This window comes from Haematobia irritans, chromosome 3 (genome assembly GCF_050003625.1).
Source record: "Haematobia irritans isolate KBUSLIRL chromosome 3, ASM5000362v1, whole genome shotgun sequence".
Lineage (NCBI taxonomy): Eukaryota > Metazoa > Arthropoda > Insecta > Diptera > Muscidae > Haematobia > Haematobia irritans.
In genome coordinates, this window is record NC_134399.1 from 182,643,326 (window position 1) to 182,657,253 (window position 13,928).

Sequence of the window (13,928 nt, forward strand, 5' to 3'; positions counted from 1 at the left end):
CGTCATTGTCTGACGTGACTACATATTCCTTTCCAACAGCGCTATTTAGTTCTCTGTAGAAGCGTTGGTGAACTTTTGGAAGTAAGTTTTGGTCGCACATATATAGGAGATCTTTATGTTTTTCTTCCGTTATACCAAATGTAGACGAATATGCCTTCGGTATGTCTTGAGGGACATTTCTCCCTTTTCTGCACTTTTTGTTTTCATCATATACTTTGATTTCTTTAAAATCATCATCGAATTTATGTTTGCAAAAAAATATAGTTTTGATCCTTCGACACTTTGATCTGCTTGATCTTTGATAGACTTACTTTTTCATTTTTTGTATTTTTCGCCCAATTTATAATTGATGCAAATGGCTTGAAATCTAAAAAATCTTCATTTTCCACTTCAATAACGTCATACAATGATTCTGTCTTCTTGACATTTCTTATTACAGAGTACCATTCCATTGGCGTATATATACGTTTATTTTTCTTGCTTACCTTTATTTTCCTCTTTGTTACTTAGCATGGTCTCTGTAGTTATTACTTCTCCTTTATAGAAGCGAAATCAGATTAATAACATAATATAAAACTACATATAAATAAATATTACCTTTTGAGATATTTTGTGCCAATTTCAGCTTTTTCCGCGGAATCGAACTCATATCATTTGTAAAAATGTGAAAATTTTCGTTCTTTATCAGTCGACTATTTTTTCCAAACTATAGTATGCTATGTATACTTACACACACAAACTACTTTTTGAAGTTCGGGGAAAAGCATGCTAAGTAAACTTAGAAACACTAAAAATAAAATAACGACAATGCCAAGTATACATAGCGAACACGTCATAAAAAAAGTCCGTGCTGTAGTATGCTATGTCTACTTAGCATCCGAAATAATTCAAAATGTTCCAAGCCGAAATATGCTAAGTGTACTTACCACATATTGGTATGGAAGTTTCTTAAATCTTAAGTCCCATACTAAGTATATTTTTGCTTATAACTTTCGTTTGGATTGGTCGATGATTACCAAAATTTCAGAGAATTTAAATTAAAGAACGTAGAATCTAAAAACGCAAAGAACTTTAAAACATGCTAAGTCGACTTAGCATACTATGGTTCGGAGGCGTCGATATGTAATCAGTGTTTCAGAGAGAATTTCGTCATGTTCTACCGTGAGTCTATTTTCTTTCCTCTTTGACAAAATTAGTGTAAGTGTTGAGTGTAACCGTTCTACAGGAAAATTGCTGCTTGTTTGTTGGAATGAAGTAAAGAGTAACTTTATTTGAAATTGCCACAAAAGTCTTTGAAGATGTTTGCAACGAATTCGGAGCCTTGGTCGCATACGACCATCTTAGGTATGCCGTAGGTACTAATATAATTTTTAAACGCCCTAAGAACCGTAATACTACTTCTACAACTTAGTGTATACCCGCAGGCAAATTTGGAACATTTGTCTATAATAGTCAATATTTGGTTATTATTGACACTATATAGGTCGATATGGAGTATTTCCAGAGGTTTCAACGGTGTTTCTGGAACTAAATATTTCAGTTTGGGGGGGGGGGGGGGGGGGGGGGTTCCTATCGTACTTAAATGTCTTACATTTCTCGCAATTGCTTAGTGTTTTAGTGATTTTATCTTTCATGTTTAAAAAATAATATTTCCGTTTGAGATGGTACAATGTTTCGTTTATTCCGGCAAATTTCGTTTATTGGGCAAAATATTTGGAATATGTCGATTGTACTATTGCAAAGATTTCGTCGGTCGTATAAATGTTTCCTCGTTAAATTGTTCCCTGCGCAAAATTCTTCTCTGCCTATTCCTGAAAACAGTCTCTACGGTCATGGGGGGATCCTACATACCTCCTCTTGAGAATTACCTGTAATTTGATTATGGATTGTGCTTGTATTGTTATACAGCTCCTCATTTGTCTCCTCTAATGGGACATTTATCTTTACTCTACTAAGAGCGTCAGCGTTCTTGTTGAGTTTCTCTTTCTTGTATACAATCTCATAGTCGTATTCCTCCAACTTCAATCGCCATCTTACCAGTTTGGAGTTTGGTTCTTTTAGATTCATCACCCAATTCAGGGGTCTATGATCCGTGTAAATTTTGAACTTCCTTCCAAAAAGATACGGGCGGAAGTACTTCACTGCCCAAATTATAGCGTTTATGATTATGACATTTCCGTTAGATATTGGGTCCTCGGTTTTGGCCGTGTAAAACAGTGTGTCATATTTCAAACCAAAAAATTCCAAATGAAATCTTGAATGAATAATATTCGTTTTGTTTTATTTCAATAGTAAGACAAAATACATCAAATTTAGAGAGTTAGAGTGTCCAAGTTTGAGAGCTTTCACTGTATAGTTTTAATTATTTGCAAAGACATCCCTTAATTCAATTGTCCAATTTAGTATGGCAACTGTATCTTATCGAATGCGAACTTCAAACGAAACGATATCCGTAAAAACAGTAATATTTAAATGTTACAAAACCTATAAAGTGTGCTAAGGCATTTTAACTGTGTAAAAAGGCAATTTATCTAAATATTAAATCTGGATCCCATGTGTCTTTGTTTTAATTAATTTCGGTTAATCTAAATAAAACACAAGATTATAAGATTATTTGGCAAGAAATTTTTATAAATTATTTTAAGATATACATTCTAAAATTTATATATAAATTTCTCATTTTTACTGCAAGTTATAAATAAAATATTATACAGCTTACGTATTTAGCTATAAGATAACAATAATAATTATGTGTCAAATTAAGAGAATTTAATTTTTGTACTAAATTAAGATCTTAAAAAATCTGAAATAAAACATATTAAAACAAAAAAAAACATTTTATTTATATGATTACCAAAAGGTGTAATGGGTAAGACAAAGTCAGAATAATTTAGTAAAACATTTTTTTTTTAAATATTGCGGACACAAGTTTTTATTGGGCTGCGAGAATTTACTACATGATTGGTATTGCTCTTAACACATACTATAAGGCAAATCGATTATTTGCTTAATCGTAATAATTTGATAGTATAATTCAAAACTTAATTTTTTTGAACATCGATGAAATCAAAAATGTAAAGATCCATCAAACATTTAAAATTACGATAAGCATGCATGGTGGCAATATGTAATGACAGTTATGCCAATTAATGATGTGCAGTGTTACCGTTGAACGACTTTAGTCCCATTTTGCAACCTTTCTGACGTCAAAATATTCAAAATGTGCGACTTTAGTTGCATGCGTGCGACTAAAAGGTAAGTGCTTGAATTTGGAGCCATTTTTATAAATGGGAATTCATCGTCGTGCGCCTTACGTGGGAGCCTCCGTTGTGTAATTGCCCTCCTTGGTCATGGATTCAGCCCCAGTTTCGCTGAGTGTTTCAAAGCTTATCTAATTACTTCACCGTAATGTGAAACGCCGTTTGAACTCGGCTATAACAAGGGATTCACTTGTCATTGAGCGACCCATAGAAACACTCTTTAATAAGAGATAAGTAAATCACGTATAGTATCACAATGGAACCTAACCTTCCATACCTAGCCTACACGGTGTTCTGGTTTGTTCAGTCGTTGTTTTATTGCATACCATTTCAACCACTAGATCCATTCTAGTACCAAATCATTTTTGATAAATACCTAAAACTGGAGGTCGTTCGTTTACTCCAAAAAGCCTTGATGGCGAGCCAGAGAGAGATCAAATGTGACATTTGAGAAATAGAGAAGTTGCAAGTTTTTGCTAGGGATTGTTTTGCCAGTAAAAACTTGGAGTTTGTCATAAACAAATCACATGAGCAATATATTTCACAGAGTCAATCAGAAGCAGCGTTGCCAGAATTGTTTCACAAAAAACCGCTAGATTTGTCCAAAAAACTAGCCAAAAAAATCTAAAAAATTTAAAAAAATATCTAGAAAAAGAGCTAAAATGTTTTGTATCAAAAGTCACATTTTTGATTGAAATTTAACAAACTTAAAGGCTTTATTTCACTTAAAATGCATATTATTTTAATTGTATTCATTTTATTTCAATTTCTGTGAGACTGTAAGAAAATTTAAGTCATATTAGCTCTGTTTGCATACTCGATACATTTTGATTACTATCACAAATTTTTACTGGAAGTCCTTCGTTTATATTTCCTAGTAAAAACATTTTTCCCAGTAAACTTGCAATTGTCAGCTGGTTAATCATCAACAAGTCCAATGTGTGATATATTGCACAATGTCACATAGAACTGCATAAGAAAATATCAATATATTTCGTTTTAACTGAATTAATGATAAATTCGTGAACGTGTACACTTCTCCTAATTTTACCCATGAGAATAAAACCCATTCTAACTGTCTTGCAAGTTTATATTGAATAACTTTTATTCGAAAATTTCCCATACAAACCTATTGTTGTCTAAAAATCCATTCCATTAATATATAGCAGATTTGTTTTTATCCTATCACTACGAATTTTTTCATTGCATTTTTTTGATGTTAACAAAAATAATACCACATTCAAAACTTTATTTCCTTAATTATTTCTATGTTCGGTTCCAAAGATTTTGTACACTAATGATTTTGGTATTGATTCCGAGTCAAATTTGAATTTATTCGTTTTTTCAGCTTTTTCTTCATGAGCTATCACAGTGCTTTAAAAGCGTGCTAACGACAACTTAAATTTCCAAATTCAGACTCGACTTTAGTGTGTAAATATAACCATAGCGATAGGCGGTAGGCGAACACTTATTTACGTGTATTTCTTATGGGAAGCCCAAAATCCGCGACGGAATACCGTGACGGCTAGCGGCGTGTCGCCAAATTAAAACTTATTCTAACTCCTTGGCGAAAACTGGTATCGTGTTGCCATCGCTTATCAATTTTTTTTAACTCACCACAAGGAATTGCTGTTGCCTGGACACGTGTAGATTATTTTTTCTTGAAATAACTCAACAAATAACAAGCCATTGTATGTTTTTATTCAACTTCATTGTTTAATATTGTCAAAGCGTGCTGTATTGACAACAAAAACGCTAGGAAACGTGAAAAAGGGAATTATTCGCCGTCAAGCTTATTGTATTTGCCGTTGCGGCAAAAATGTTTCGCCTACCGCCTATCGCTATGGTTATATTTACACACTTAAGTAGAAATTATTCTATGTATACGTTTTTAAAATAAAATGTTGAAAAACCTCTTCTTTTTTTGAACGCTATTTTGGTTTGTGGTCAAGATACAAAAACTCCACAAATTTAAAGACTATTTCATTAATTTTAAGAATTTTTTAGAATTGACCTTAGCCTTCTTTCATGAAAAAATACCCATTTTTAAGTTGAATCACTTAACTATAAGGACAAAAAGAATTTATCGGCTATTGAAGAAGAGAAATTCACAAATGCTATTATAACCAAATTATAATAACATAAAAAGGATAAACGAGTCAAATGCTAATATTCCTAATAATTTACTGACAGTTTATATAAGGAATTGAAATATGTGGAAAACCTTATTCTGGCAGCAAGGCTTAGATAAAAACGAAGTTTTATCCATATTTCAATAGGAACATGTCGAAAATAAAAAAAAGCCAAAATTAGCTAAAAGGGTCATGAAAAAAGCCAGAAAAAAAGCTAAATGCATTTTTTCCCCGCTAAATGTGTTCAAAAAAAGCCAAATCTAGCGGGAAAAAAGCTAAATTGGCAACGCTGATCAGAAGTGAAGTACAAAAAATAAATATTTTTATTATTTTAATTGGCTTAAAATTATTAAATTGGCGATGGTAAATTGGTACTGGATGGCGTTCGCGTACATTTCTGCTAATTTTAGCAAAGAGAAAAAAAATCCATTTTTACTCTCTTGCAAGCTTACGTTTTACTGGATTTTATGTTACAATAAGCTGGTACTTTATTGTTTTTGTGTTGTTTTATAGAACATTTTATACCCATATAATATTATCATTCCGTTTATATAAGTTTGTCATTCCGTTTGTAGCACATCGAAATATCAACTTCCGATTATATAAAGGTCAAGGAGAAATTGTAAATCGATATAAGGATGTCTGTCTGTTGTAATCACGCAAAAATCTTCAATAATGACGCTATCGTCCTAAAATTTGACACAGATTCGTCTTTTGTCTGCACGCAGGACATATAAAGCGATCCCCCGATTTGGGGTCTTGGGCTTCTAGAAACCGTAGTTTTTGTTCGATTTGCTTAAAATTAAAAATCTAGAGGCATTTTACGACCATAACTAGGTGTGCAGAAAATGGTTAGTATCGATCCATGTTTTGGAATAGCCCCCTTATAGACTGATTATCCGATTTTACTTCTTGGGCTTCTAGAAACCGTAGTTTTTATCCGATTTGTCTGAAATTGGAAATCTAGAGGGATTTTAGGACCACAAATAGGTGTGTCGAAAATGGTGTGTATCGGTCTATGTTTTGGTATAGATAAAACCCGATCTCCTGATTTGACTTCATGTGCTTCTAGACATCGCAATTTTTATCCGATTTACCTGAAATTCAAAATCTTGAGATATTTTGGGTCTACGCATAAATACGCCGAATATGGTGTGTATCTGTTAATTTTTTCGTCACACAATATAAGCGACTTTTAATCATCATGCGACGTTTTCAAAAATGTTAACAGTAACATTGATGATGTGTTAGGCATTGCCATTGAACTATCAAATGTAGGTGATGGATTGTACAGTAATTTATTGATATTTGGCTAAAGTCAGCATTGGAAAATAACCACGATTATTTGCCAAGGGCGTTGAGAAACCTCCAGCAAATGTGGAAAACAAACAATTATACCGTAACGTATAATGAAATCGATGAGCTCTATTAATACTTTACATCTAGAACAATGAGTTTACCCTGTTGAGTTCATTGTGTAAATCATTTGTAAATCACGGAAACAATCCATCCAGCTATTATATCGAAGCATTCTATATAAATGCTTTGATGCATTTATATTGTAATAAAATGAACATTTTAAAACAAAATAAGGTCATGCTGTACTTCATGTACAGCATGAAAATTAAATTTTTCCTTTTTATTTCCGCTGGAAGATGCTAAACTATACGTCTTCAGTACATTGTGTATACATTGATACATACAATTTTTCTTTTCTGTGGAGCGAAATTTTCGGCAAACGACATATTTTGAATCGCAAAATTTTCTTTAGAAGCGAATTAAAAAGATTTGAGACAATCGTCCCAATGCTTCTAATAAAATCGGGTTTACTTACTCTCAAAGAAAGGACTTTACAACAAACCGGAATTTCGATTGACTAAAATTCAGACAGTTTCCAAGACAATTTTATTGAAGAATGCGAAATGTAGTGTAGTATATGAAATTGTATTTTAGCCAAAATGATAGTGTCATTCTAATGTTATTGTTAATTCATAATATTGTGTGGGACACAGGATCCGAAATCTATGACAGTGTCCTTCATATTTTGCAAGAGGAATCGCCATAATAAGATTTAGCTGTTTGATTGTTTTGAAAACAAAATATTTGTATGTGTTGTTTATATATGGCCCTCGACTACCATTCTGATGTTCTACCAATATAAAATATTTTTTTTGTATTCCCATAAAAATAAAAAAAATATTTTAGCTTATGGCCCAAGTAGCTAATGCAAAGTTATTCTGTATTATTCTTATTTTTATCAAATATTTACATTTGTTTTATTTAGTACTGTTTTTGATGTTACGTCAAGTCTCCCTCAGGAACGGGTAATGCTAGAGCCTCGTGCAATGTGTCGCTTTCAAGTAGTGATGGTGTACTTGTTACTCCTTTGCTTCTCAAGATTAATTTAATGTTTTTTGTCTTCCAATTATTCTCACAAAATGGATCACGTAATAATCCAAAGATACATTCAAATATACCAACACAGGCTTGTTGGGTATGTAAAGTCCCACAAGCCAAAACTAAAACTAGTCCATGTACATCCATACGACCTTGTACGCCGGAATGGGACAAATTGGGATTAAAGAAAAACCCAAAACGTTCTTGTTCTCCATATAGTACTTCTAATGTGGATAAAGCGTTATCACAGTCTTGTATGTCGCTACCATCGCTAGCGGTAATTTCCATTATTAGTCTAACGTCTTGCCAAAAATCATTAAGTTTTAGAGTGTGCTGATTATAGTTATTAAAAAACCATTCGGAAAATTTACGGGCTAACAAATTGATTGGAAAGTCAGGCTCACTGGCTGGTGATGCTATGGAGGAATCATATCCTTGGTTCAATACATTTGAATTTCCATTATGGTGTGATTCATAAGATCTGGATGTTCCACATTGGTTTGTTGCATCTGTTTCTTCTTTTGTCAAATCCTCCGATGCCTTCCAATATTCTATAACCCTATTCACTAAAACAGCTTTAGTAAAATTGCTTTCTAGCGATACTCTCTTGCTGTGTAGATATTTAAACAGAATTTCCTTAGTGATGGCTTTCTTGTTTAGAAGCGTTTGGATGTCCGATGTGTGTGTAAAGATGTATTCAAGAGCATCTGTTGGTAAAACAACATAGATGGTAAAAAATATGATGGGTGGGTTTTATAGATATTTAATTCTGCGGCACCTTACTTACCATCTGCGGTAGTAATGTCCACTACGTTTTTAGTTACACTCCTTGCAATTTGTATTAAAATGTGTGGATCCAGTAAATCAATAATTCCGTTTTTTTCGCTAGTTGAAAAGGGCATCATAAACAATTTCGATATATGTCAAATTTGCATTCCGCGTCGAAAATCGTATCCTTTCCATAAGAACAGCTGTTGATATTGGTTGTTGATAAAGCGGAGACGAATGTATTGCATACAACGCCGTTAGTTTTCCGTTTGTCACGAGAAGGTGTTGCCTAATGCGACGTTCATAACATCAGATTATCCGTACAAAATGTCTGTGTTTAAACAAAATGTTACAGTGTGATCAAATGCTAAGAATTGTTTGCGATGAATTAAAAATGGATAAATAGGTCATGGATCTTACTAATATGCTGCAGTATATATTATATCGTCAAACAGGAATTAATAAGTTTATCCGGACGGAATGTCTGTGTTTGTAAAGAATCTTATGCTATGTTCCCAGTGACTCGTTTTCCTCATTCGTTTTTCCAAAACATTTCACCGTTCACACCTAGTTGAGATGTTTTAGTTTGGTAGTTGCCATGGAAACTAGAAATTCCAATTTACTCGGATTTCAAATATATGTGACGTTTGTTCAAATAAATACCGCGATTGCAAAGGGAAAAAAGTTTTGAAGCCTCTGTTTATTCGTTTTTCTATGAAATTTATTACAATAATTTGACATATATTTCGAAAAGAGTATGCTTAGCCACGGCATTTTCCAAGTTAGGGTAGGTACTATGTTCGGTTTGAAAACCACTTTATTTTCGCGATTACTTTTCCTTAAGTAACCAAAATTATAAATGAAAACAAACTTATTCCTGTAAAGTCTTGGCGAAATCTAGAGGAACAAGAAACTACGCATCAATTGAGTTAATTTGTTTGCTTTATATTGAAAATTTCAACGCGAAAAGCGAACATAGTACTTACCTTTAGGGGGGTTCACATTCTAAAATTTACGAGTTTTTGAGGACAACTAGCGTTTTGAACTTGATTTCTTGTATGGGGAAAACGACTCGTTTGAAAGGCTTATAAAAGGAAAACATATCAAACCCCTAAACATGCGTATTACAGTGTTGGAGGTAAGTAAAATATCGATACATGTGTTATCGATCCCGTTAACAAGCTGCAGTATCGATTATGTATTCGAATATAACTTATAGAGTGGCCAAAATCTGAGTTATGTTTGACACAAGCACTGTTGTCCGGATAATCTTATAGTCTGGACGGCCCATAATGCTCCGTTCATAATAGGGCTGTTTTCTTTTTGCACTGATAGCAACTTTTGTATAAAAATCGTTGCACTGGTGTTCTATCCAGAACAACTATCAGTGCAAGTCGCACCAGAGTCACCATTATATGCGATTTTTTAGTTGTCAAAATATGAGTTGTCAACTAAAGTAATACTCGGAAAGAAACACATCTCAAGTGAATGTCACATACAGAGAAGAAGAAGAAACGAACATGGAAAAATGGTAAAAAGTAAATAAACAAATACTAATTTGTTTGGATTTTGAGTTAAGGTGAGTATTAAGTTCGAGTTTAGCCGCTAAATTCGTCGTTTTTCACGATTACTTTCCTCTAATAATCCATTTTAAGGAATACAAACTTTGTGAAAATTTGCTTTGGGCTATTCTATGTATAATTGTATGCCTTTTTTTTGCTGAAAACTCGAACTTAGTACTCACTTTTACTCTCGTGGAGTGTGTAGTATTCGAACGCCTGAATCAGTAATGTTCACTTGCAGGCTACGAGCTCCGCCCCCCCCTTTTTTAAACCCTGTCCACACTGGGGACCAGTTAGTGCATATGTTTGCAACACCCAGAAGGAGACGAAACATGTAGTTATTATTGATGTGAGACGGATGGTATTGAAAATGGGCTATATCGTACCACTTTTACGTATACCCTCCATATAAACGGACCACCAGAGCCTCTGGGAGGAACAAAAGTTATCCGATTCGGTTGAAATTTGGTACGTGGTGTAAATATAAGGTCTCTAACAAACATGTAAGTATAAGGTCTCTAACAAACATGTCGATATCGGTCCATAATTATATATAGCCCTCATATAAACCGATCCCAAGATTTGACCTCAGGAGCCTCTTGAAAGAATAAAATTCATCCGATCCGGTTGAAATTTGGTACGTGGGTTAGTATATTGTCTCTACCATGCAAAAATTGGTCCACATCGGTCTTTAGTTAAATATAGCCAATGGCCAATTACACAACATTTGGTCCATATTGCCAAAAATAATCTACGAAATCTGTATTTCTATAGAAATTTTTGGGTTAGAAACTTGGATGCCTACATAACACTACCGCCAACATCACACCAAAGGAGAATTACAAACAATTAAATACACGTTCGCATGCTTTGGGCAAGTGAGAAATCATTTGTTGAGCCTCAAAAAATGGATAATATAGAAAAGAGGATTACATACACGCAGACATTTCGTGTATTTGCATGCCATGACTATAACAAAGCCTATCACTAATCCAATACTTAAAAGCTTTTACAATCTTCTTTAACAAGTAATGCGCTTTACAGACTATCAGTTATTCCGGACGACAGTACTCGTGTCGAACATATCCCATATATTGTGCACATTATAATTTAAGTCCGACGGCATAATCGATACTGCTGCATGTTTATGGGATCGATAACACATTTACCGATTATTTAGTCATCGCCGACAAGTCGTATCGATCCGACACATTGTAAAATTCTTTACAAACACCGACATTCCGTCCGGAATAACTGATAGTCTGTAAAGCGCATAAGACGAAAGTCATTTATTATTTATCGTTTTAATAAAAAAAAAAAAATAAACAAATACGAAATAGATATTGTTTTCGTTCAATATGATATAAATGAGAAAGAGAAATATGTGGTGGTGAATCTTAGAACAATTGAAGAGCTTGATATAATATCGTATGGATTTATGGTTATTCTTTAATGAACTAAATGTAGCAACATTTTTATTTATTTTTTATGAATTACGTCAATGTACCAAGGCCAAAGGGCTAATTTGGAACAATATCAAAAAAAATTTTATTTCTGCAGAAAATTTTGTAAAAATGTTATTTCTATAGAAAATTTAGTCAATATTTTGTTTCTATATAATATTTTGCAAAATTTTATTTCTACAGAAAATTTTGCAAAATTTTATTTACTACACCTTTTCAAAATTTTATTTCTATTGTAATTTTGTCAAAATTTTATTTCTATAAAAAATTTGTATTCAAAATTTTATTGTGTCAAAATTTTATTTCTATAGAAAATTTTGTCAAAATTTTATTTCTATAAAATATTTATTTTTGAAAACTTAGCAAAATTTTACTTACTACAAAAACATGTTTTTAAAATTTTATGTCTATAGAAAATTATGTCAAAATTCTATTTCTATAAAAAAATTCATTCAAAATTTTGTGTCTTTAGATAATTTTGCAAAATTTTACTTTTATAGAAAATTTTTCAAAATTTTATTCTATAGGAAATTTTTGCAAAATATCACTTCTATGGAAAATTTTGCAAAATTTTGTTCAATACACAATTTTTTTTTTTCAAATTTGTATTTCTATTGATATTTTTTTTTTCAAAATTTTATTTCTACAATTTTTTTTTCAAAATTGTATTTCTATAGCAATTTTTCACTTTTTACACATTTTATTTCTATAACAAATTTTCTCAATTTTTTTCTTACTGATGCTCACTGATACTCGCTACCTAAGCCGAAAACTTGTAAAATGACTCAAATTTTCCTATACCTCTAATACAAATCTATTGACTGATGAATCATAAATGCGTTGTTCCGAAATTGCCATCAAAAATTGTAAATATATTTGTAAATATAAGACAAACATTGCCCTAAATTTGAAATATAGAGTTCAATTGGCACCAAGTGTGAAATTAAGACCATTTTTCTACACATAAATAAATACGATACTTTATATCGATCCATTTATGATACCCCCACAATAGAACTACAAATTAAAATGACATTTAGTTATATTACCCGGAGTCGAGCTGATGAAAAATGCTGGAGTCGGAGTCGAGCAAAATTGACTCGACTCCACAGCCCTGGCTTCAACAGACTCTTCTGTTACAATTATGTCATTGGGAGAAGGAACTTCCGCGGCATGTGCTAGTATTTCATTGACAGCCTCTTTTTATTCGTCTCAACGTCACCATTTGTATTGCTTATACTATTTTCCTGCACCTCGCTGGATTCTTGTACCTTGGCGACTGCTTCCTCCGATATGGCTGGTGATGATTCCTTACTGATATTGGTAACTTGATTGCTATCATTCTTTTTAGATTTAGACTTTTCCTTTTGTTTCTTCTTGGACTTGCAATTGTTTGCCAGTGTCTGCTTTATTTCTGCACAATTCTTGGACATAATTTCCATTTTATCCGTGTCCGCAACACTTGTAATCGGCTTTGTTTGTAGTGGCTCAGGCTCTGGGGGTAAGGCAGATATAGGTGGAATTTCAACATTATTTTACTTGACCACTTCATACAAATGACTGTGTTCATTTTGTAAAGCTCTCAATAGCTTTTGGAATTGTTCCACTTGTTTACAGAACTATTTAAATCCATCCATTTTCCAAATCCATTTCACTACCGACAAGTTGATTTAGGGCAAAAACAATTATTATGCAAATTGCCACCACAAACTTTGGTTTATTAATTTTTTGTTTATGTATCTATATTTAATATTATCAAAATTCACTTGTTGCTATATATTGGCGGTCTCTATCCTCTTTTTTTATTTGTAAACAAAAAATTTCATTTTGACAGCTGGGGACCAAGTGTTGCCAATCAAAATCGAAATTTGAACTGAATTTTTTTTTGCGTTTTATTTTAGCACTGGTTATCAGTGCAAAAAGAAAACAGCCCCAATATAATAGTCCTGATACATTACCTTTGACATTTCTTTATTTTATTAGATTTTATCTAAAATATTGTTACAATTTCTATTAAATTTTATTTTTTTAGATTTTTTAATTTCTTACATTGTAATTCTACGTTAACTACTAGGTATTATTATTAATTAGACTTCATTTTGTATGTGATTCTAAAAAGAAGTGAAACATTTGACGTCGTTTTCGACAGTGTTGGTTGCATTGTTAGTGTTACTTCGTTATTTGAAATTGCATATAACAAACTATTGAGATAATTTGTCTTAAACTTTTTGTCATCTGATGTATTTCATTGTATATACGTATATGAATGTTATTGTGTATGTGTACCTAACACTACTTAAATAAATACAATTTGTTCTTTGAATAGAAGGCTTATATTGTTGCATT

The 13,928-nt window shown here is 32.5% G+C and overlaps 1 protein-coding gene across 1 annotated transcript; it reads right to left on the reverse strand.

The window, feature by feature from the left end:
• Window positions 1-7,591: 7,591 nt before the first annotated feature.
• LOC142229523 (uncharacterized protein C3orf38 homolog) lies at window positions 7,592-8,782 on the reverse strand. The gene is made up of 2 exons (XM_075300082.1): window positions 8,577-8,782; window positions 7,592-8,496 (listed from the first exon to the last, which is right to left on the reverse strand). The coding sequence occupies exons 1-2, from the start codon at window positions 8,692-8,694 to the stop codon at window positions 7,691-7,693; spliced, it is 924 nt and encodes a 307-aa protein (XP_075156197.1). The 5' UTR covers window positions 8,695-8,782; the 3' UTR covers window positions 7,592-7,690.
• Between the last annotated feature and the right edge of the window lie 5,146 nt (window positions 8,783-13,928).

Bases quoted from the DNA above. Each gene is read 5' to 3' on its own strand.
- LOC142229523 (XM_075300082.1), bottom strand. From the start codon at position 8,694: ATGATGCCCTTTTCAACTAGCGAAAAAAACGGAATTATTGATTTACTG. The intron at 8,497-8,576 runs GTAAGTAAGGTG...TTTTACCAACAG, and splicing joins GGACATTACTACCGCAGATG to ATGCTCTTGAATACATCTTT.